Source organism: Salvelinus alpinus, chromosome 23 (genome assembly GCF_045679555.1).
Source record: "Salvelinus alpinus chromosome 23, SLU_Salpinus.1, whole genome shotgun sequence".
NCBI classification, from domain to species: Eukaryota; Metazoa; Chordata; class Actinopteri; order Salmoniformes; family Salmonidae; genus Salvelinus; species Salvelinus alpinus.
The window spans coordinates 2,808,152-2,833,178 of record NC_092108.1 but is presented as its reverse complement, the minus strand read 5'-3'; the positions used below and the strand labels follow the sequence as shown (position 1 = coordinate 2,833,178).

Sequence of the window (25,027 nt, the reverse complement as noted above, 5' to 3'; positions counted from 1 at the left end):
GTTTACTGCTTGGAACTGTTCAAGCAAGAATCAAAAGTGATTTTATTTAGAATAAAAAAGTAAATCTAAGATATGTTGAATGTGTGCAGATGGCCGTGGCTTTCTTTCTGCCATCAAGAATGACTCGCATCTGTGTGTGGTGTTCTGGAAAGAGGTCTATACAGTACTTCATTATAGTCATGTACAATGACTAAAGTAATAATTACAATACAAGTTAATCAGTATACATAGTTTATTACATTTCAACAAAGTGCTGATAAAGTTGAGGTGGACTGTCTTGAGGTTTATCAATTAGAAAACGTTTTACATGGGTTTTATGTTTCCAACTCATTTGATCGGTTATATTTTCATAAGTTACAATCTTCTTCACACAAAACCATTTAACACTCCAGCTACAGTTGAACGTTGAAACCAAAGGGGGGCAACAAGGCATGTTGTTGTGATGATGTAAGGCCACATTCTGTACTGCATTCCACACTTCAGTCAAAAGTGTATGTCTGAAATTGCACCCTATTCCCTATGCAGTGCACTACTTTTGACCATAAGCTCTGGTCAAAAGTAGGGAACTATACAAAAAGCATAGTGTGCCATATCTGATGCACCACAAATACTTTGACATACGAGTTAGCATGTCTGGGACAATAGAACCACCCGAATAATCCCATAATTGCGGGCTGCGATTTTTAAAAATGTATTTATAATTTTCAGGGGGTGCCGCAGCTATGCTGCCCCACCCAGCATGTCCCTCAAGTTCTATCCAACACATCGCCAGTACTTGACATCCTGTATTTGACCCAGGTGTGACTGCATCCTGAGTTGTATTGATCATGACTATAAAATAAAAAAGGTAGTTAGAACAGAACCGGGAAGGAAGACAACAGGTGTTCATTCAGAGAGGACGGAACTGGTGACTTGACAGGTGTTGGGAGCTCATTTCTTGAACCTGCCGAAGTGTTCACGGGAGATGATGAGTCTCTGGATCTGGGCGGTGCCTTCATAGATCTGGAATGAAAGGAGCAGACATCAAATGTCTCCAATGAAGCCTATCAGTTTTCCCCCCCATTTATATCAGTTTTCCATACATTAAAAGCCAGGAGTTTTTCCTAACAAGGTAACCGGACTAGGGAAGTGTTCAGTGAGGTACAACGTGGCTAAACATTTTGCAACGGAAACCAAAAATGATTGCTTAAGGTCATTCAGGTGGTAATGTACCTCTGAACACAACCCAGGAAGTAGTCTAAAGCTAGGACCAAGTTAATCCAGGTCTCGAATTCACAAAGTGGGAGTGCTGATCTAGGATCAGGTCCCTTCCATCCATATAGTCTTACTCCTTATGAGCTAAAAAGGGAAAACGAATTCTAGCACTCGGATGCTTTGTGAATACGGGTCTTGGTCAGATAACTCTGCATACAACAACAGTGGTGCAGGCTACTAATTGGTCGTTCAGTATTCTTACAGAACTTTAAAAACAGTAGATGAGGTAGAACTGCCCCCACCTGGTAGATCTTGGCATCCCTCATTAGTTTCTCTACGGGGTATTCCGAGTTGAAGCCGTTTCCTCCAAACACCTGCACGGCGTCGCTGGCCACCTGGTTGGCGATGTCTCCGGCGAAGGCCTTAGCGATGGAGGCGTAGTATGTGTTCCTCCTCCCGTTGTCAACCTCCCACGCTGACCTCTGCCAGCCCATCCTGGCCAGCTCCACCTTCATGGCCATCTCAGCCAACAGGAACGACACCGCCTGGTGCTGTGGGGAGGGGGGAGGGGCAGTCAAACCTCAGAGTATTGAGATGTGTTCAGCAGGACGTAACGTTTTGGAACTTTCAGACACGTGATGTTGCCATGTAGAATAAACATGCCTCTGATGGGATAAAGAATCACGTCGGCTATGAACTGAACACGGCCCTGTTGCCAGTTTCCCCAGACTAAGATTTAAGTCTAATCCTGACAAAAAAGGCACTTTCAAATGGAGACTGCAGTAGCATTATCAATGGTATGAGGCCAAAGGTCAACCCTTAGAGCACTAGGGCCAGTTTCCTCAGACTTAGACTACTCCTGGACTACAAAAGTACTTTCAATTGTGATGAGCTCTTGTTGAGACTGAATCTCTGCATCTTCAGTAAGGCAACATAGAAATACATGAAGCAATGTCAGTATGGGTATATGGAACTGTGAAACAAAAGTGATGAACCTCCGCAATGAGTTTTCCGAAGGTCTTCCTCTCCAGAGCGTAGCCAGTGGCTTCATCCAGAGCTCTCTGAGCCAGACCTGTAGCGCCTGCTGCCACCTGGATGCACAGAGGAACTCTCATCACTAACTCATAATATGGCAGATAAGAGTTACAAAATTCTGGTAACTTTCCCACAATTCCCAGGTTTTTAGCACGAAACCCTGCAATCCTTTAGCCAGGATTTCTATAAAACCTTGGGATGGTTACCGGGAATTTTGCAACCCCAACCGCAGTGGTGTCAAACATGCAGCCCGCCGTGTTGTCTAGGAAACAATGACTCACTGGTGGTCTGGTCTTGTCGAACGCTCCCATGGCAATCTTGAAGCCAGCTCCTTCTCCAATCAGAACATTCTCCTTGGGTATCCGGACGTCCTCAAAGGTGATTCCTCTGGTGTCTGAACACCGCTGACCCATGTTCAACTCCTACACACAGACACACACAGCAATATTATAGGTTACCTATAATATTGGGGCGGCAGGTAGCCTCGTGGTTAGAGCGTTGGACTAGTAACCGAAAGGTTGCTAGATCGAATCCCCGAGCTGACAAGGTAAAAATATGTCTTTCAGCCCCTCAACAAGGCAGTTAACCCACTGTTCCTAGGCCGTCATTGAAAATAAGAATTTGTTCTTAACTGACTTGCCTAGTTAAATAAAAGGTCAAATAAAAATTCAAGTAACATGTTCAACTCCTACACACACATCAATATTATAGGTTACTATAGTAACATGTTCAGATCCTGTACAGCATACACAAGTCATTTTATAAGTTCTAGCTAGCTAAAACATTGGGCATGTCTGCGCAACAACAACAAAAATATAGATCCAGTCACTACTACGTAGAATTGTTGATCGAGGCGTGGTGGTGACAGAGTGATATAATTGATCAGCCATTGAGACACTAGATCTTTACCTTCCTGCCAACTAGTATTCCAGGTGAGTCCGCGTCTACGATGAAACCTGTGAAAGCCTTGCTGGTTGGACACTTAGGGTCTGCATCAGTACGGGCCAACAGGAAATACCTGTGAGCAATGACAAGGGTCTGCATCAGTACGGGCCAACAGGAAATACCTGTGAGCAATGACAAGGGTCTGCATCAGTACGGGCCAACAGGAAATACCTGTGAGCATTGACAAGGGTCTGCATCAGTACGGGCCAACAGGAAATACCTGTGAGCAATGACAAGGGTCTGCATCAGTACGGGCCAACAGGAAATACCTGTGAGCAATGACAAGGGTCTGCATCAGTACGGGCCAACAGGAAATACCTGTGAGCAATGACAAGGGTCTGCATCAGTACGGGCCAACAGGAAATACCTGTGAGCAATGACAAGGGTCTGCATCAGTACGGGCCAACAGGAAATACCTGTGAGCAATGACAAGGGTCTGCATCAGTACGGGCCAACAGGAAATACCTGTGAGCATTGACAAGGGTCTGCATCAGTACGGGCCAACAGGAAATACCTGTGAGCATTGACAAGGGTCTGCATCAGTACGGGCCAACAGGAAATACCTGTGAGCAATGACAAGGGTCTGCATCAGTACGGGCCAACAGGAAATACCTGTGAGCATTGACAAGCCGGTCATAATCACACCACATGCTGCCTGGGGAAGAAACTAAAAAGACAATCCTCATCTTTTTCTGGAGAAAACATTTAATTCACAAAGGGGCATTAATGTGTTCAGCATGGGGGAAGATTGTCTTTATTGACAAATCACTTTAAAAATGGTGGTGTGTGTGTGTCTCCTCTCACCAGTTGGCTTTGCCTCCGTTGGTGATCCACATCTTCTGCCCGTTAACAACGTACTCGTCTCCTTTCTTCTCCGCCCGCGTCTTCAGGCCCGCCACGTCAGAGCCCGCGCCAGGCTCCGTCACACCGTACGCCTGGCAGTCAACACAGTCAGCATTTTCTTATCATACTATACCAAATATTTGATCTCTCTCATAGAATTACAGTAGGTTACCAGTAGCCGGTATCGATTACCCTTTTCAGACATAACGGAAAGTGCCGCCTTGAAAGCGCCTCGGCATGTTTGTCTGTTAGGGTAGGTTAGACTACGTTTTTTTAAATGCAGACCCGAAACCTTCTCTGGAGATGAACAGGCATTTTACTGTAAAGGATTACCGCTTCTGAAGCAGGACTAACGTCCATCACTAGGCAACCAGAACGGTTTTAAATCAAATAATAAAAATAAAAAATCGACCTAGCTGCGGCAGACTAATCGACAAAAAAATAAATATATATACTTTAAAATGTTTGTTGAATACCGTGACTTACCAAGATGTTTAATGGAAATAAAACACATCTAGCTAAAATACCATAAACAACACATTAAATCAGATACGTTTATTGTTGTCAGGGAACAAATATAACCTTTTACGCCGGAGAAGATTTATACGTCTAGAGATGCGGTACTTTTTAAAATAGCAGCAATAACTTTTCAGGGTATTGCCATGTTACTGTAGCCTATGTCTCTGGAAAGGGTTGTGGACTAACCTGTACCCCCTGCACATTGACACGGTACCAGTACCCCCTGTATATAGCCTCGTTATTGTTAAGTAAATATCTTGTAACTTTTATTTAATTTTTAACTTTAGTTTATTTAGTCTATTTTCTTAACTCTATTTAATTAAAACTGCATTGTTGTTTAAGGGCTTGTAAGTAAGCATTTCACTGTTGTATTCAGCACACGTGACAAATAAAATTTGGTAGATAGAACTTCATTGCCTGTCCCTAGCGGTCATTCATTCCTAATCAGAGAATTATTCTGCATTGATGTGGAATTTTATGATCATTTTTTAAATCGTTTTAACGGAACACCAATTTTTTTTAAATGGCTGTTTAAACTTTAAGCAAAATTGCCACATCTCTGGATGACATCATGATGTGCGTTTCCAACATTAGAGCTGTTTTCATAAAGAAGGTGAATCTGCTTCGTGTTTTGTATCCTTACCACAATACTGACGAGTATCGCGATACCCTGACCCTACTATACGGTGTCCCTCCCCTCTCTCGCTATACAAGATGTGAGTGTTTGTGTTCTCGTAAGAACCGCAATCAATCAATCAGTCTCCTCCGTTCCAAAAATACTGAATCTCAGGAGTCAATTCCTAGTGGAATCAAATCTTGACACTCAAGAAATGGGAGTCTACACAGGGAGTTGACTCTCCACCACTACGTCATCCTCATAAACATTAACAGTTGGACAAATGGCAGAGAAAGGCAAGCGACAACAGTGAAGTACTGTACGGAAATACTTTTGAGAAGTTACATGACAAATTGGTAAAATGCTAACATCGCCATGTTGTATTGAGGTACTGTAACAGTAGTACAGGTGCAATGCTGAACCATGACTCAAACGTAATAGAACCATATGGATATTGTGAATTCACTGGGATTTGCTTAATATTTTTTTATAATTTTAAGGGAAAACATAAAACATTGAATAAATGTTTTCCCACTTGTCACATCCCTAATTCCTTCTTGTATTTCATATGAACACTTACACACATGAGAGGTTCCTCTGTCATTCTGCCCAGGTACTTCTTCTTCTGGAAATCATTACCTGCTATGATCACTGGCATTTGCTGTGAGGAAGAAACAGAAGGAGCTCTTTAATGCCTGTATAGAGTTGCAAAAATACAGGCACGGTTTTTTCTCTCACAATTCCACGGTTTTCCAGAATAAGCAGGAAATCTAGGAATCCTCCAACCAGGAATTCTAGAAAACCAGAGAATTTGAGGAAAGTCTGACTTTTACCAGCCTAAGAAGAAGGATGAACCAGGGTTACAAGATGACAGTATTACACACCAACAGCCACTATGAACCTCCAATTCACAGCAGGATTATTTTAAGACCTACTTAGCCATGTATCCACTATACATGTAAAACCTGAACACTTGGATTAGATTCAAATCTTAGGTTTTTCACTCTTTATAGTTTTACAGCTCAATGACAATGTGAACTTACACCGAGAGAGTTGGCTTCGATAGCAGTCTGAACTCCTGTGCAACCATAGGCCAGCTCTTCTGTGATGAGGCAGGAGTCGAATATGCCCAGACCCATTCCACCACAGTCCTCTGGAATGTGAGAGTTCATCAGGCCCAGCTCCCATGCTCTCTTGATGATGGGGAAAGGATACTGTGGGATAAAGAGGGTTAGGGTATGTGGTCCAATACGAAGCAGCTGCTGGCTGAACTGACAGCTACTCGGTATACAAACAGGTTGAGAAAGAGCTGAGCACCAGGTTGATGTCTTCTACTCACTTCCCCACTCCTGTCGTAGGCTGCTGCAACAGGGACAATCTCTTCCCGGGAAAACTTCCTGGCTAGCTCCTGGAACTCTTTCTGCTGGTCTGTCATCTCTGTTGATGGTCAGACAGAGGGAGGGAGGGAAGAAGGGGAGAGAGAGAGACAGGAAGTCTATAAATACACAGGTATGCATTGACAGAGAGCTCTGTCCCAACAGCTGCTCACAGAGAGCCCTGTCCAGCACTCACCATAGCAGAGCCCTGTCCAGCACTCACCATAGCAGAGCCCTGTCCAGCACTCACCATAGCAGAGCCCTGTCCAGCACTCACCATAGCAGAGCCCTGTCCAGCACACTCACCAAAGCAGAGCCCTGTCCAGCACACTCACCAAAGCAGAGCCCTGTCCAGCACACTCACCAAAGCAGAGCCCTGTCCAGCACACTCACCAAAGCAGAGCCCTGTCCAGCACTCACCATAGCAGAGCCCTGTCCCATACTCACCAAAGCAGAACCCTGTTGACGGAGCATTCTGAGAGCTGGTAGCAGCCACGGCTGCAGCACTGGTACTCTGTAGCCGCAGGACGGACTGCACGCCCCCTCTCAGAGCCTTGAGGAGAGGTAGAACAAATCAACAACTACTACAACCTTATGGCTGTGCAAGAGCCAAGGTGACACAGTGATTACGTGCCAAATGGCACCTTAATTCCCCATGTAGTGCACTACTGGGCCCATAGGTAACAGGGTGCCATTTGGGACACAAGCAGAGAGACCTCATCCCACTAGCTAATGAATACAAGCATATTACTATAGTTAGGTCAAATGTTACGATTTCTAATGGATTTTAGAGGGATCTTTACTTCTGGTCTACAGTAGTTAGAAGGTGTACAAGAATGGCAGAACTGTTACGTCAACAACTGACAACACCAAGCGGTTGATTGAAATGGTTTGAATATGGGGTTAGATGCGTCACGTCTACTAGCTAGTTTACAACACATTTTCACAACAAAACGGCAAAGCTATAATCTATAAGAAAGCTAGCATGTACATGTGGCGCAGAAAGGAACCAATGCTTTTCACACTAACGTTAGGCATTAATTAACGTTATAGCTAGCTAGCTAACTTAATGCTAGCTGCAATTTCTCGGCTAGTAAAACAGCTGTCAAATGTGAAAAGATCTCGATTTCTCGAGAAACCTGTCAACTAGGAACTACACAAAGCTTAAAGACATCTTCATTAACTGTTAAAGCATGTCAGTTATTTGTTTATTAGCTGTATTTACCTTGTTGAAAAGCATTGCTATTGCTGCACTACAGACGTCCGTGTCGTAAAATCCTTGAGTAGCCACATCACGTTCGTCCCACACAAAAAATACATGTTTCATCCAATCAGGGCTGCGGGTTCTGTCACATGACGTTATGTCAGTCGGGAGATGACTTTTCACCTACTTTCTTACCTAAGACAAAGACCTTCTATAATATTGACAAGATAGACGAGTGACCGACATTTATAAATATGTCTCTGAGGACAATTTTTTGTCCTTTTTGTCAAGGACAATGTCCTCAGAGATGGAAGGCAGGCGAGATCAGGTGAGACCATTCTAGCCAATGTGAAAATTAACAATAAAGAAATGTTGTTGACCAAATTCGACACGTTTTCATTAGCTAGGTTTCCATCCAATTGGCGATAAAAAAAACGTTGCGAATATTCTAAAATCTGCATAAAGAAAATAAATTATCTTTCGGCATTCGTACAATTGTACCGGAACGTCCTGTTTTGATTTTTTAAATATATTGTATGACTTTACTGCATTAAAAACTGTGGATGGAAACGTACTTATTGACTTCCATATAAAAATTCCTCACTTCATGGTTTTATTTTCGTGAACAGATTTTGGGCGGAGTAAACCCTCTCGCTTCGTCTTTTCCTCTGTGCAGATATCCATTACAATAACACAATATTCTCATTTTACTAAATAAATCATTTGAAATAATTTAATTAAATGCTGTATTCAATAATTTATATTTGTATATACTAACCATAGTTTGTGTAAGGACAATAATGATGTTATTTGATTGTGAACAAATTAGTGAATTTTATTAAATACAATTATATAACATAATCTTAAAATAATATATTTTCCTTAGAGATATTTTATTACCTATATTTATCATGTTGGATAAGTCAGGAATGTGATGATGGCAAGGGTAGTTATAATATAGACAAGATAAGCTCTTGTCCTGTCATAATTATATAACAAGGTCAAGATCAAGCAAAGTGGGAAAATACAGTTTCACACTAACAGTTTCATGGAAAGATACACCTTACACGGAATAGAAAATGACAGGTTGTACAATATATACAGTACGTCACACAGCCTGATTAATGGTTGTGTGACCGTTCTATGAGCCTCGTGGCTATCAGAGTAGAGGTCGATGCAGTGTGTCCTCAGCCGACTGTTCACAGTACAAACTACACTGAACAAAAATATAAACGCAACATGTAAAATGTTGGTCCCATGTTTCATGAGTTGAAATAAAAGACTGCAGACATTTTCCATACACACAAAAAGCTTCTCTCAAATGTTAGTGAGCATTTCTCCTTTGCCAAGATAATCTATCCACCTGACAGGTGTGGCATATGAAGAAGCTCATTAAACAGCATGATCATTACACAGTGCTTGTGCTGGGGACAATAAAAGGCCACTATAAAATGTGCAGTTTTGTCACACAACACAATGCCACAGATGTCTCAAGTTTTGAGGGAGTGCGCAATTGGCATGTTTACTGCAGGAATGTCCACCAGAGCTGTTGCCAGATCATTTAATGTTCCTTTCTCTATCATAAGCCGCCTCCAACATCGTGTTTGAGAATTGGCAGTACATCCAACCGGCCTCACAACCGCAGACCACGCGTATGAAGTCGTGTAGGCAAGCTGTTTGCTGTGGTAAACTCTGTGAACAGAGTGCCCCGTGATGACAATGGGATTAGAGAATGGGCAGACATAAAATACGGACAACGAACAGAATTTAATTTTATCGATGGCAATTTGATTGCACAAAAATGTAGTTCAATATATCGTTTTTAAGGTACAGTATCTGTGACCAACAGATACATATCTGTATTCCCAGTCATGTTAAATCCATAGATTATTTATTATAATTTATTTAAATTGACAGATTTCCTTATACGAACTGTAATTCAGTAAAATCTATGAAATTGTTACATGTTGCGTTTATATTTTTGTTTAGTATAGAAAAGTCAATTTCCTGAAGAAAATGTTGTTGCATGAATATGTATTTCAAAATGTCCCCAATGTCTATGGCACTATTGTTGCCATTCAAACTCATTTGTAGCTCATTTAAAGTAAAAATGCAATCCCATTCTCAAGTAACCTAATTTGGGGCAGTCTAAAACATCAACATTGGTTTGGAGTTGATAGCTTAAACACAGTTTCTATATTTTTTTTACCATTCAAGTCTATGGCCTGTTTTTCCCCATTGAATATTGTTATAGTTCAAAAAGTATAAATGCTAACAGAAATATTTTCTCCAGCAACCCGAGTGGGGGCAGTTAGCTTAAATAATTTAAGGTCTAGACGCGAACCGAAGAAATCTAAGAATATGTAAGGAATCCAGATAAATCTAAGAATATGTAAGGAATCCAGATAAATCTAAGAATATGTAAGGAATCCAGATAAATCTAAGAATATGTAAGGAATCCAGAGTTGTGCATCCTTGCTGCTCTGCCATTTTCAAAGTCACGTCCCCCATCCTTGACTTTTCCTAAATAAAGGTCGTGATAATTTCAGTATCACAAACAGTTTGTTATAAGCAGTTTGAGGATGTCACTTTTCCCCCCCTTTATGCCCTTCACCAGGCCTTCATGGTCGAATTGCTGCAAAGAAACCACTACTAAAGGACACCAATAAGAAGAAGAGACTTGCTTGGGTCAAGAAACACAAGCAATAGAGATTAGCCCGGTGGAAATCTGTCCTTTGGTCTGATAAGTCCACATTTTTTATTTTTGGTTCCAACTGTCGTGTCTGTGAGACGCAGAGAAGGTGAACAGATGATCTCCGCATCTGTGGTTCCCACCGTGAAGCATGGAGGAGGTGATGTGATGGTGCTTTGCTGGTGACACTGTGATTTATTTAGAATTCAAGACACACTTAACCAGCATGGCTACCATAGCATTTTGCAGCGATACACCATCCCATCTGGTTTGGGCTTAGTGGGACTATCATATGTTTTTCAACAGAACAATGAGGCAAAACACACCTCCAGGCTGTGTAAGTGCTATTTGACCAAGAAGGAGAGTGATGGAGTGCTGCATCAGATGACCTGGCCTCCACAATCACCCGACCTCAACCCAATTGAGATGGTTTGGGATGAGTTGAACAGCAGAGTGAAGGAAAAGCAGCCAACAAGTGCTCAGCATATGTGGGAACTCCTTCAAGACTGTTGGAAAAGCATTCCTCATGAAGCTGGTTGAGAGAATGCCAAGAGTGTGCAAAGCTGTCAAGGCAAAGGGTGGCTACTTTCAAGAACATAAAATTTAATATAGACTTTTTTGGTTACGACATGATTCCATGTGTTATTTCATAGTTTGATGTCTGTAACAAAGAAAACCCCTGGGATTAGTAGGTGTGTCCAAACTTTTGACTGGTACTGTGTATATTCTTGAATAATAGAACTTAGAAATGCCCCCTGATCTTAGTTCAACTGTTAAACTCCACGAGAACCCAAAATATAACCTTGTTTTTCTCCAATGTTGGTAAACGTAAACAAACACTGTAAAGGCTCTTAACATGGTTAAAACATTTTGACATAATGGACGGTCAGTCCTAAACTCTATTAATCTGAGAGTGGTTACATTTCTCCAGGCCCAACTCTCAGCGTTTTATCAAAACAGAGGCGGGGTTTACCATTTTGTTATTGCTTCATCTGTGGATTTGCCCTTTAAAACAGCTGCATATTATCAAGATTAAGTGTCACCAACTAAAAGGTAAACAATAAGCCTATAGCAAATGTAGCATATGGCATTCATTTTTCACGTGTAAATAGCACTTTTCAGTAGTGCTCAAAGCCATTCCATGAGCTCAGCATTTATTTTTCAACTCAATGTGCCTAATCAGTCATCTATGACAACAAAATCATAAACAACAGAGTAGGGCTGGCTGACAAGTCCTTAGTTTTGGGGTCATGCTCAGGTAAAACAATTTGGCTAATCTACACTTCCATATTACCAAGTCCTATTCTAGAAGATCAAAGGGTATAACATTTATTGGAATGACTGGAATTCTGATAGACTTGGGTTTTAAACATAAAGATAACATTTAATTGTATTATTATACGTAGTAGAAAGCGTCAGGTTAGCCTAAATAACCATAAAGTAAAATGTAACATACATATTTGGCCAGCTATGTAAACTTTAACATTGGAGGCAGGGTAGCCTAGTGGTTAGAGTTTAGGGACGGCAGGGTAGCCTAGTGGTTAGAGCGTTGGACAAATAACCGAAAGGTTGCAAGATCGAATCCCCGAGTTGACAAGGTACAAATCTGTCGTTTCGCCCCTGAACAACGCAGTTCCTAGGCTGTCATTGAAAATAAAAATGTGTTCTTAACTGACTTGCCTAGTTAAATAAAGGTAAAAATAAAATGTTGTTCAATTGGTAACATACATTCTTGTCTTCTTCTAATGCCTCTTACGGGGAAAGTAATCTAAAAGTAACAGAATGTAATCAGATTACGTTACTGAGTTTGGGGTAATCGCAAAGTTACTGATTAATCTGATAGGTAACTAATAACAGATTACATTTATAAAGGAACCTACCCTTCCCTGTCAAATGGGCAACATGTCTGCTGAGTATGCAAGCAATGTTAGAACTGGGACATTTTTCATCTTCCAGGAATTGTGTACAGATCCTTGCATTATCATGCTACGACCATAGCATAAGCTACGGTCGTTGTCTGTAGTTTATGCCTGCCTGCCCAGACCACAACCCCATCATGGGGTACTCCGTTCACATCAGCAAACCGCTGGCACACATGACGCCATACACGTGCTGTGGTTGCATGTACTGGCAAAAACGATGAAATGTTAGGAAGCGGCTTATGTTAGAGAAATGAACATTCAATTCACTGCCAACATCGCTTGTGGGCATTACTGCAGTCAGCATGTGAATTGCATGCTCCCACAAAACTTGGGACATCCGTGGCATTGTTTTGTGACAAAACTGTGCCATTTTGCCCTCAGTACAAGGTGCACCACCGCCCATCCAGGTTGACAGGACCACAGTGGAGGTGGAAAGCTTCAAGTAGTCCTGCGTACACATCAAACTGAAATGGTCCACCCAGTGTGTGGTGAAGGCACAACAGTGCCTCTTCAACCTCAGGAGGCTGTAGAAATGTGGCTTAGCACCTAAAAACCCAGAAGGCAAGGTCAGTACAGCTGCATCAAAGCTGGGACCAAGACTGAAAAACAGCTTCCATCTCAAGGCGATCAGACCTAAATAGCCAGTACATTAGAGGCTGCTGCCCAATATACATAGACTTGTGATCACTGGCCACTTTAATGTTACCATATTTTGTATTACTCAACTCAAGTGTATATACTGTAGCTTCGTCTTCCGCTGACTCATCCAAACACTACTTAACTCAGGTCCTTTAGGAGGTGTATCGTTAAATATTACTGCATTGTCAGAGCTGAGAACATTTGCACTACACCTGCAATTGCATTTTCTAAACACGTATGTGATGTGACAAATAAAATGAGCAGGCAATTTAATCAGCTGCTTGATATGCCACACCTGTCTGGAGGATGGATCATCCTGATAAAGGAGAAATGCTCACTAACAGCAAAGCAAACAAATTAGTGCACAACATTGGAGGTAAGATAGTTGTGCGTATGAAAAATGTCTGGGATACTTTATTTCAGCTCATGAAACCAAAACTTTAAATGAAGCTTTTAATTTTTGTTTTTCACAGGCCTATAAGTATAGATGTATGTATAGATTAAAATAATGAAAACATTAAATTCATGACCTCAAAATGATGCTCTTGGCACATCTATTGTTAATCCAGATATAAAAGGACGATTCATCTCTTCAGTAGTAGTCTATCAAATACCCACCAGGGTTTGAATGTTTCTGAAAACCCGAGGAGTAGATGGTTGAGGCGGGACTCGCAGCGCGTCAAACATCCCAAACAGAACCAAGCTCTATTTCAGCGACTGGATACAGCGACACCTGTTGACATGCAGTGTGGATGGAATGTTTGAATAATAGGTAAATTAAATAATAGGTGCGAGTGAATTGGGCACCGCTGGCACATTCAACGTGTCCTGCCCGAGTGTAAGGTTGATTTAGTTACATCTAAAAGAAAGAACTTGAAGCGTGTGGGACTTTTGTGTTTTTATTGACATGGTATCAAACAGCAGATCTATTTGCCCTTCTTGGCCTTGATCTTCCTCAGGTAGAACTCCAGCTCCTTGCCCTCCAAAATGTAGCCATCCACCCTGCCGCACTGGCCGGGCTTGGAGGCAATGCAGGCTGGGAGAGAGGAGAGAAAGAACAATTATAACCAAGTCAGAGAAGAAACACCAATTAGAAGTTAACAGAAGTCCAACCAGGAAATTGACATGGGATTTATCGTCGCCGATGATTCAGATATCATGAATAAATTGACCATCACATTGTATTGCGGTGTTCCTCACACCCGTTTGTTACAGCCCTGCACCACACAATTCAACTGATGGAAGTTCAGTCAATAAGGTGTTAGTGCTGGGGAGAAACGAGCACCCAAGTCCAATCCCGAAAGATACAAGGAGCACAGGCTTTTATTCCAGCCCTGCACCATCATACCCAATTCAGACAGTTCTGACTAAAAAGCATTATTAGGGCCTCCCGGGTGGCGCAGTGGTCTAGAGCACTGCATCGCAGTGCTATGCTGCGCCACCAGAGTCTGGGTTCGCGCCCAGGCTCTGTCGCAGCCGGCCGCGACCGGGAGGTCCGTGGGGCGACGCACAATTGGCTTAGCGTCGTCCGGGCTAGGGAGGGTTTGGCCGGTAGGGATATCCTTGTCTCATCGCGCTCCAGCGACTCCTGTGGCGGGCCGGGCGCAGTGCGCGCTAACCGAGGGGGGCGGGTGCACGGTGTTTCCTCCGACACATTGGTGCGGCTGGCTTCCGGGTTGGAGGCGCGCTGTGTTAAGAAGCAGTGCGGCTTGGTTGGGTTGTGCTTCGGAGGACGCATGACTTTCGACCTTCGTCTCTCCCGAGCCCGTACGGGAGTTGTAGCGATGAGACAAGATAGTAATTACTAGCGATTGGATACCACGAAAATTGGGGAGAAAAGGGGATAAATATTATTAAAAAAAAAAAAAAAAAAAAAAAAGCATGAATAGATACCTCACGAGTGTTTAGGACTGACTGGAAACTAAACCTGCATACTCTGTGAGTACCAGGATGAAAACCCACAACAACTAGTACCTGGAGTGTAATGTACCAAGCATTTCAGAATAGGAGCGCTGATACAAGTCATCCCTGACCTTAAAATCAGCATAGTGCTGCCCAGGAGAAACAGGTTGTAGACTCACCGAGGAGCTTCCCCTGCATGAACTGTTCCTCCAGGAGAGGGCTGATCTTGCAGTTCTTCTTGCGCTCGTCAAACTTCTTCTGAATCTTCTTAGATCTCTTCTTGTTGATCACCTCTTCCTCCTCGGGAGTCTGAAAAACAGGAAATGAAGACGATGGGCACCAATGGAATACTTGTACGATATCAAATACATTGTACTCCACTGTTGAGGAGTCTGCATGAAAGCATTTCACTGAACCGTTTATACCTGCAGTGTGACTCAACGGATCAACTAGTGCAGTTGACCCCCGGCTTGCTGATAAAACAGAATTTTGTCTACAAAAATAAATTCTCCAGTGTATATTTAGTTTCACTCAGTTCTGGTAATAAAAACCCAAGGTCATTCAGTTGCAGAAATGGACAAGGGGCATCTCCATCAAAAGACCAGAGATTATAAACATATTGACAATGTTTCACACACAAAAAAAACAAGGGAATAGTGTACTGACTTTGGGACTCAGTCAGCTGGTGACTTAGTCAAAGTAGTACTCTACATTAAGGATTCTGTTGACTGGTTGTCGTGGATACCGGCAGACGCTGTGGCCAAAAGCAGCGCACATTTAAGGAATTAGGTTTTGCAACTTGGGACAACCGCAAGCTGTTCACTGTCCTACAGAATAAATATAAAAACAGAAAATCCAATTTTACTGTGTGACAGTACATAAGGAAATCAGTCAATTGAAATAAATAAACTAGGCCCTAATCTATGGATTTCACATGACTGGGGATACAGATCTGCATCTGTTTGTCAAAGATACCTTGAGATTTCTTTTGTAGTGACCACCATTTGCCTCACACAGCACAAACTCAGGTGCGGCAGGTAGTCTAGTGGTTAGAGCGTTGGACTAGTAACAGAAAGGTAGCAAGATCGAATCCCCGAGCGGACATGGTAAAAATCTGGTCGATCTGCCCCTGAACAAGGTAGTTAACCCACTGTTCCTAGGCCGTCGTTGTAAATAAGAATTTGTTTTAAACTGACTTGCCTAGTTAAATAAAGGCCAAATTAAAAACATTTCCTTCACATAGAGTTGATCAGGATGTTGATTGTGGCCTGTGGAATATTGTCCCACTCCTCGTCAATGGCTGTGTGAAGTTGGTGGATATTGGTGGGAACTGGAACACGTTGTAGTACAAGTTGATCCAGAGCATCCCAAACATGCTCAATGGGTGATATGTCTGGTGAGTATGCAGGTCATGGAAGAACTGGGACATTTTTAGCTTCCAGGATTTGTCTACAGATCCTTGCGACATGGGGCTGTGCATCATCATGCTGAAACATGAGGCGATGGCGGCGGATGAATGGTACGACAATGGGCCTCGGGAGCTCATCGCGGTATCTCTGCGCATTCAAATTGCCATCGATAAAATGAAATTGTGTCTGTAGCCCATACCATAACCCCACCATGGGGAACTCTGTTCACAACGGCGACATCAGCAAACCGCTCACCCACTCGGCAATACATGCCGTCTGCCCGGCACAGTTGAAACACGGGATTCATCCGTAAAGAACACACTATGCCAGTTGCCATCGAAGGTGAGCAGTTACACACTGAAACCGCTTATGATAGAGAAACATTAAATGCTCTGGTGGACATTCCTGCAGTCAGCAGGCCAATTGCACTGTCCCGTCAACTGGAAACATCTGGCATTGTGTCGACAGAACTGCACATTTTAGAGCAGCCTTGTCCCCAGCACAAGGTGCACCTGTGTAATAATGCGGTTTAATCTGCTTCTTGATATTCCACACCAGGTCAGGTGGATGGATTATCTTGGCATACAGGTTTGTTTACAAATTTGAGAACATTTCAGGGATATTTTATTTCAGCTCATTAAACATGGAACCAACACTTTACATATTGCATTTATATGTCTTTGTTCAATGTATATCAAAACAGGTGCACTACATAGGAGCCATTTGGGACTTGTACGTACCAGCTTGGCTCCCTTCTTGCGTCCCAGAGGAGTGGCGAAGTGGGCCTCATACCACTGCCTGTAAGGCAGGCTGTCAACGAGAACGATGCAGTTCTTCACCAAGGTCTTGGTTCTCACCAACTCGTTGTTCGAGGCGTTGTACACCACATCGATGAGCCTGGTCTTACGAGTGCAGCCTGCAAAATGAACACAAGACCGTGTCAACACCAACATTCCCACCTGTGTGTGTAGTGGTAATATTACTGGAGTTATGAAACAGGGTTTCAAGTACAGTCTGTAGAATAAACACAGGCTCGTGAGAGTTTAAGTAGCTTTAAAAATGGCAAATTTTACATGGAACCAAAAACATAAAGGCAACGTGTTGGTCACGTTTCATGAGCTGAAATATAATCCATAGCATCCTTGCCCCAACCTTTAAGGTGTGTGTATTCCCTCAATTAGGGCCCAAATAAATCATTTCAATTTAGTGTTTATTTTTACTCAATAAAATATTGGATAATTGTTGCATGTTATGTTCAGTATGGTTTACATTTCAAAAGTAACATTATGGTCAAATGCACACATGTAGGTAGTAAATCAAGCGAAATGAATTGAGCTCTCAAAACACATTGCGTTTCATGGGTGAATCTAGGTTTTTGTCTTTCTCAGAGTCACGAATATCGTCACAAACATTCAGTAGCAGAACTGGACATGGGTATCTTCATGGAAAGACTCACGACACCCTTATAGATTTAACTAGTCTGTACAGCTGATATCCATAGCAGAACGACCGTATGGAGACGTACACTCAGAGCCCCAGGAGAAGTTGCCCACGTCGACCCTCAGAGCACGGTACTTCTTGTTGCCGCCACGGGTCCTCACCGTGTGAATACGGCGAGGTCCGATCTAGGACAACAGAAACATTTTTTGTTGTTGTAGAAACCAAACAAATCATGAGTGAATTCATTGCATTACGTGCATAGGGATAGCCGGTGGCCACATGTGTCCCATTGTTTGGCATAGGTGTGTCAGTGTAACTATGACAGTCCGGGTCATTGGTAGGTCCTAAAACTTTAACCAAAACGGTCAAATCAGACCTACCTATGGTCAATTTGTAATCATCCACACCACAAACTATCAACTCTCATTTTACCTGCCACTGTCCACAATACCGCAACACGTGTTCGGGGTCTTTACCTTGGTGTTTGCAGGGGGACGACCCAGTTCATACTTCCTCTTCTTGTGGTAGGGTTTGCGTTTGCCGCCGGTCTTGCGGCGTTTATGCCAGTTGTCCCTAGAGATACCTGAGCCAGAGAAACAAGACACGAGTGAGAAAGAAGCAAACTCCGCAACAAAAAACATTCAAGCCAAAGGAAGCCATTGTGTTTGCGAGTGTCAGTTCTCCAAGGTGGTTATCCGCACAGTAATCTCGGAAACCTAATTGTCATCATATTCACTCAAACACAAAGCTTCTCCGAATGGAGTGTACCACTACCTATGTACCGCTAGCACGTTCGCCTTAGCTAGCGTGATTCTGAGTAGCACATTGCCCAACATTAGCATAGTACTAAGAAAAGTATCCCGTTAATCACTGAACATAGTCCAGTAGATACACATATCTTCGTAAGCATGCAACGATTTAGTCGATAGATTAATTAGTAAAAGAGGTACTAAATAGAGAACGTTTATAATAAAATAACTTTTCCAGAGGCCTATCGCTAGCTTACAACTAAAATCCCTAGCTAACGAGCAAGACTTGCCAGCAACATGTTTACCAAAACAACACAACACAGCAATGTATATTAGCTCTAAGGTAGACCAAACTAGGTAACTATTAATACAAGAGGCAATTTGAGAACTATCTGCAAATGCTCAATTGCAAGTCAGCTAGACAAGCCCATGAGAGCCGCCATCTTGCAACATGACATCCTTTTACAATAATTCAGTGAAAAAATAATCTATGGGGATATTAGTGCAAATCAACAACATTCCAGTATATAATCAAATAAAATATAATCTGCCAAACCATTATAGTTATATTCTTGATGTAAAACAAGTGATGGACAAGGATTCTCGCAGCGACCGGAGGATGAAAACACGTACCCATTCTCAGGCGCCGGCTAGAAAGAGAACACGCAAAGGTTCATGGGGAAGTTTGAAGGTGTCAGATATCGCGAGACTGTACGATAACTCTAGAAACACATGAGCGCAAACTGAAACAGTGACTACCGCAAACTGAAACAGTGACTACCGCAAACTGAAACAGTGACTACCGCCATCTGTGTGTGACTTGTGCACCACCCAGGATAAACTTGAAAGCCCCAAAACTATTACTGCAGAGATTTATACTTCCGAGTACCAGTCAAAACCTTGGACACGCCTCATTCCAGAGTTTATTTGGACTATTTTCTACATTGTAGAATAATAGTGAAGGCATCAAAACTATGAAATAACATATCCAATCATGTAACAAAAAACTAAAAAAGTTAAATCAAAATATATTTTATATTTGAGATTCTTCAAAGAAGCCACCTTTTACCTTGATGACAGCTTTGCACACACTCGGCCTTCTCCCAACCACCTTAACCCTAATTATTTCTAAAACTAAAAGCAGTGTATTTGGGACAAATAATTCACTAAATTTTGTAATAAATAAATGTGGACATTGAGCAAGTTGAGATGACTAAACTGCTTGGAGTAACAAAGGTTACGTATGGAACCACGGTTATGTGAGCTATTTGGATCGCTCCAATATATTAGTATCACTCCGCGGCGGAGGGATACATCCGAGGTGAGGATTTACAGATTTACTCTTGGGTCCGCCCCTATATATAGACCCCATGGCCATGACACGTTCTCTACATCATTTTTGAGGTGCCTGTAGCACCGTAGAGGATTGGAGTAATCCAAATAGCTCACATAACCGTGGTTACATACGTAACATTCGTTATGTTTCAATATATTGGTATACACGTACCAGATTAGTCGGTGCTAGAGGGACCTGTCCTGCCAGCGGCGAAGTCCCAGCGCGGGACCGAGATGCAGGTGCCGTCAACGTGGAAGGGGGGGGTCTCGGCACAGTCCCCGGAAGGGGAGGCGACGCCCAGGACCGCTGAACCAACCGCAGAGGGAGGTGCCACATTTACCCGACAGTATCTAGCAGAAGGTGCAAGAGGAAGACCAGCTGGCCGCAGCACAGATCTCAGCGAGGGGCAGTCCTCTCAGTAGGACGCAGCCACACCTCGTGTTGAATGTGCCACCACAGATCCCAGCACTGGCCTGCCAGCCAGGAAGTATGCTGTCGTAAATCGTTTCCACATTTCCAGTGAGAGAGCCTCTGATTTGATAGCCCAGCCCCGAGGACTCTCACCATAGCAGACAAAGAGCTGGTCTGTTGTCTCACTGACCGTGTCCGCTCCACATAGGCAGCCAGTGCCCTCACAGGGCACAGCATGCCAGAGGGAGGCCCAGACTCCCCCGCCACTGCCGGGGGGGTCGTATGCAGACAGGATAATAGGGATGTTCACATGCCTGTCAGACAGAACCTTCGGGAGGAATGAAGGGTTGGGGCAGAGAGATATACTCCTTCGACCGGGGTCCATCCAGTAGCACTCAGAACTTACTGAAAGAGCTTGGAGCTCACCCACCCTCTTCATGGAAGTAATCGCTACCAAGAAAGCCACCTTCATAGAGAGGTGTTTCAGGGAGGCTGACTCCAACGGTTCGAAAGGCGGCTTTGCCAAAGCTGCCAAGACCACATCCAGATCCCAGCTCGCCATTGAGCGAGTCCTAGCTGGACACAGGCGACGAACCCCCTTCATCAACCTGGAGATCAAGGGATGGCATCCCACTGGCCTGTCCATCCACCCCACATGGCAGGCAGATATAGCGGCCAAATAGCCTCTCAGTGTAGAGGCTGTCAAGCCCTCATCCAAGCGAGACTGCAGGTATTGGAGGACGTACTGCACAACCTCCATACCAGAGCACCAAGAGCAGAACCGCCAGCACAACTGGTATGCTGCGGTTGTAGCCGGCACCCTTGCATTCTGCATGGTGTTCATTACACCCTCCTGTAGTCCTAACATGGACCGTTGGTGCTGTTCAGTGGCCAAGCCCACAGACGGAGGCGGTGCCGCCTTGGATGCCACAGAGTTCCACCGGCGTGAGACAGCAGGTCCGGTCTCAGGGGAAGTTGCCAAGGTGTGCCAGACAACAGTGACATGAGAAGGCTGAAGTAGATTCGTCTGGGCCAGTATGGGGCCTCCAGAAGCAGACGATTCTCTGCCAACCTGGTCCTGTCCAGCGCAGCCTAGATCAGGGGAGAATACGTAAAGCTCGAGCCCTGGCCAATCTTGAGCCAGAACAAGCCCAGAGCGGTGGCTCCGACATGGAGTACCGCAGGGGGAGTGTGGATTGTCCAGGGAGGCAAACAGGTCCACCTGCACCCTCCCGAACTGGTCCCACAGGTGCTGCACAACCAGGGGATGTAGGCTCCTGTCCCAAGGTGGCAGACTCTCCCTCGAGAGCATATCCGCTGCCACATTCAGGATGCCAGGTACGTGTGCTGCGAGTAGAGACGCCAGACGTCCCTGAACCCAGAGAAGGAGGTCCAGGTAATTGAGGCTCAACAACCCTCGGGACGAGCGAGGTACCAGGACAGAGTCCATGTACTTTGTGAAAGTGCGGGGTGCCTAGGAGAGGGCGAAGGGAAGAACCATTAATTCGTAAGTGAATCTGAGGTACTGCCAATGAGCTGGGTGAACAGAAACATGTAAATACACATCCCTCAGGTCCAGCATCACAAACCACTGGTCCCTGGACATGGCCTGCAACACGCAGGCTGGGGACAGCATGTGGAACCTCAGTACCTTTAAGTACACATTGAGGTCGAGGAGGTCCAGAATCTCTTTTTGGGACCACAAAATAAGTGGAGTAGAACCCACCTAGACGTTCTGAACTCTTGATCCTGCAGATGGCACCCTTGTCCAGGAGTGAGATCTCCCTCGAACATTATGGACAACACCCATGGGGACTCCACACATGCCTCCCACTTTGCCCTTTGACCAGGAGAAGCGGCCGAGGCCGGGGAAGGGTGTGTCAGGGGTCCTGCCGGGGCCCGCCTTTCCTCTGGCGCCCCGAACGCCTGGGTCCCTCAGTCACGTCCCTATGGCGGTGACGGTTGACAGGTTGTTGTTCCACCGCACGCTGTGCCCCTCCCCACTGTCCCTCAGCACGAGGCGATGGGGCAGGAGAGGGACCCCACCGTCGTTCGGGTGCAGGTGGGTGGCGACAGTCCATTTGCCTTGGACCCGGGCCTGAGATGGTGGCATGAACTGTCTCAGGGTCTCCCGCTCCCTCCGAACCTTATCGGTCTGCTCCAGAATGCCTTTAACCCCTGTGCCAAAGGTCAGCCCTTGGGTGATGGGGAGAGTGGAAAATGTGCTCTGGAGAGCAGTTGGCAGACGGGATTGGGCCAACGGGAGGTAACCACCTGCGCCATGGGCCGCTCCCCTCTGCCCAGGCAGTGCATACACAAGGTATGCAGAGCTCCAGGGGGATGCCACCATCACACCTGTCACAAAAGTAAGCCAGAAACTCAGCCAAGCCAACAAGGCCACAGAGCAGGGGTCCAACACCCTGGGAGAGCTTATGTCATGACCCACTTGGAGGAATAGGAACTCGGGGAGGATTAAATTACCCAATACCTCTGCAAAAAATGGGTAAGACCCCTGTGGGAAAAACAGGCAGAGAAAAAACAGCAACCAGGTAATGGATTTGATATATGTGAGTTTAAAATCATTATTTTTGTACGCCAACTGCAATATTACCTAGCTGGTTTAAAATCCAAGCAGTAAAAACAGCACCATATGATGGAGTAACTCTTAATGTCTCAATATAGTGGAAGCCCACCACATTACTCTTACATTATGTAGGGGAAAGAACAATAAAAAAAAAAACTTGTAGGGCAATTAGCAGATATTAAGCAATTCACAACACACACAGAGAACAAGCCAGGATGCACACGGAGTCGTAGTGTAACGTCAACGAAACAAGCACGCACGACAAACCACGGACGGAAGATACAGATCAACCACGCGCAGTGAGTGCAGCACTCAAGAGGATCTGGTCATGTGGACAGCTGCAAACAGCCAGTGAGTATACGTCCACGCAAGATATTACACTTACCAAGCGAACTTCATAAAGTTTGAACCTCAAACCATACGGACGTCCGCCGAGAAAATGAAAGAGAACATGTTTCGCGGCCATGGGGTCTATATATAGGGGCGGACCCCAGCCGTGACACAGGTGTACACGGGAGTAAATCTGTAAATCCTCAACTCGGATGTATCCCTCCGCCGCGGAGTGATACCAATATATTGGAGCGATCCAATATAGTGAAACATAACCCTGGATGGTAAACTGTCATGGTCAAAACATATTGATACAATAGTAGCTAAGATAGGGAGAAGTCTGACCATAATAAAGCGCCGCTCTGGCTTAACACTATCAACAAGGCAAAAAAAATGATTAAAAAAACACCTTATGGAACAGCAGGACTGTGAAGCAAAACATACATAGGCACAGACAGATGCATACACACGATAACATACGCACTATACACACACATAGATTTAGTACTGTAGATGTGGTAATGGTGGAGTAGGGTCCCGAGGGCACACAGTGTGTTGTGAAATCTTTGAATGTATTGTAATGTTTTTAAAATTGTATAAAACTGCCTTAATTTTGTTGGAACCCAGGAAGAGTAGCTGCTGCTTTGGCAGGAACTAATGGGGATCCATAATAAACCCCAGGAAGAGTAGCTGCTGCCTTGGCAGGAACTAATGGGGATCCATAATAAACCCCAGGAAGAGTAGCTGCTGCTTTGGCAGGAGCTAATGGGAATCCGTAATAAACCCCAGGAAGAGTAGCTGCTGCCTTGGCAGGAACTAATGGGGATCCATAATAAACCCCAGGAAGAGTAGCCGCTGCCTTGGCAGGAACTAATGGGGATCCATAATAAACCCCAGGAAGAGTAGCTGCTGCCTAGGCAGGAACTAATGGGGATCCATAATAAACCCCAGGAAGAGTAGCTGCTGCCTTGGCAGGAACTAATGGGGATCCTTAATAAACCCCAGGAAGAGTAGCTGCTGCCTTGGCAGGAACTAATGGGGATCCATAATAAACCCCAGGAAGAGTAGCTGCTGCCTTGGCAGGAACTAATGGGGATCCATAATAAACCCCAGGAAGAGTAGCTGATGCCTTGGCAGGAACTAATGGGGATCCATAATAAACCCCAGGAAGAGTAGCTGATGCCTTGGCAGGAACGAATGGGGATCCGTAATATACCCCAGGAAGAGTAGCTGCTGCCTTGGCAGGAACTAATGGGGATCCATAATAAACCCCAGGAAGAGTAGCTGCTGCCTTGACAGGAACTAATGGGGATCCATAATAAACCCCAGGAAGAGTAGTTGCTGCCTTGGCAGGAACTAATGGGGATCCGTAATAAACCCCAGGAAGAGTAGCTGCTGCCTTGGATTCATAATACATACAAATAGAGGTAGTCACCTGGAATGCATTTCAATTAACAGGTGTGCCTTGTCAAAAATTTAATGTGTAATTTATTTCCATCTTAATGTGTTTGAGCCAATCAGTTGTGTTGTGAGAAGGTAGGGGTGGTATACAGAAGATAGCCCTATTTGGTAAAAGACCAAGTCCATATTATGGCAAGAACAGCTCAAATAAGCAGAGAAACGACAGTGCATCATTACTTTAAGACATGAAGGTCAGTCAATGCGGAACATTTCAAGAACTTTGAACGTTTCTTCAAGTTCAGTCACAAAAACCATCAAGCTCTATGATGAAACTGTCTCTCATGAGGACCGACACAGGAATGGAAGACCCAGAGTTACCTCTGCTGCAGAGGACAAGTTCATTAGAGATACCGACCTCAGAAATTGCAGCTCAAATAAATGCTTCACAGAGTTCAAGTACCAGACTTTTGACTGGTTCAT

The 25,027-nt window shown here is 44.2% G+C and overlaps 3 protein-coding genes and 2 non-coding genes across 5 annotated transcripts in view; 1 reads left to right on the top strand and 4 right to left on the bottom strand.

Moving 5' to 3' along the window:
- LOC139550071 (ubiquitin carboxyl-terminal hydrolase 33-like) overlaps positions 1-25,027 on the top strand; it is a 570,053-nt gene that overhangs the window by 529,810 nt on the left and 15,216 nt on the right. The gene's annotated exons all lie outside the window — the stretch shown is intronic.
- Positions 219-7,893, bottom strand: acadm (acyl-CoA dehydrogenase medium chain). The gene is made up of 11 exons (XM_071360682.1): positions 7,754-7,893; positions 6,976-7,081; positions 6,492-6,589; positions 6,196-6,366; positions 5,733-5,813; positions 3,979-4,109; positions 3,139-3,247; positions 2,511-2,651; positions 2,190-2,285; positions 1,497-1,745; positions 219-1,002 (listed from the first exon to the last, which is right to left on the bottom strand). Exons 1-11 carry the CDS (start codon positions 7,853-7,855, stop codon positions 931-933), a joined length of 1,356 nt encoding a protein of 451 aa, XP_071216783.1. The 5' UTR covers positions 7,856-7,893; the 3' UTR covers positions 219-930.
- Positions 13,869-19,336, bottom strand: rps8a (ribosomal protein S8a). The gene is made up of 6 exons (XM_071360688.1): positions 19,119-19,336; positions 18,213-18,319; positions 17,822-17,921; positions 17,037-17,212; positions 15,067-15,196; positions 13,869-14,021 (listed from the first exon to the last, which is right to left on the bottom strand). The coding sequence occupies exons 1-6, from the start codon at positions 19,120-19,122 to the stop codon at positions 13,912-13,914; spliced, it is 627 nt and encodes a 208-aa protein (XP_071216789.1). The 5' UTR covers positions 19,123-19,336; the 3' UTR covers positions 13,869-13,911.
- Positions 17,677-17,745, bottom strand: LOC139551405 (small nucleolar RNA SNORD38). Its single transcript, XR_011670274.1, has one exon. It is a non-coding gene; the product is annotated as a small nucleolar RNA SNORD38 (small nucleolar RNA).
- On the bottom strand, positions 18,038-18,144 carry LOC139551406 (small nucleolar RNA SNORD46). Its single transcript, XR_011670275.1, has one exon. It is a non-coding gene; the product is annotated as a small nucleolar RNA SNORD46 (small nucleolar RNA).

Coding starts and splice junctions, on each gene's coding strand:
- rps8a (XM_071360688.1), bottom strand. Junction 17,922..18,212: donor GTCCCCCTGCAAACACCAAG/GTAAAGACCCCG, acceptor CTGTTGTCCTAG/ATCGGACCTCGCCGTATTCA. Junction 14,022..15,066: donor CATGCAGGGGAAGCTCCTCG/GTGAGTCTACAA, acceptor CCTCTCTCCCAG/CCTGCATTGCCTCCAAGCCC.
- acadm (XM_071360682.1), bottom strand. CDS start 7,855: ATGAAACATGTATTTTTTGTGTGGGACGAACGTGATGTGGCTACTCAA. Junction 6,367..6,491: donor CCTACGACAGGAGTGGGGAA/GTGAGTAGAAGA, acceptor TTTATCCCACAG/TATCCTTTCCCCATCATCAA. Junction 1,003..1,496: donor GGGATGCCAAGATCTACCAG/GTGGGGGCAGTT, acceptor CTTTCATTCCAG/ATCTATGAAGGCACCGCCCA.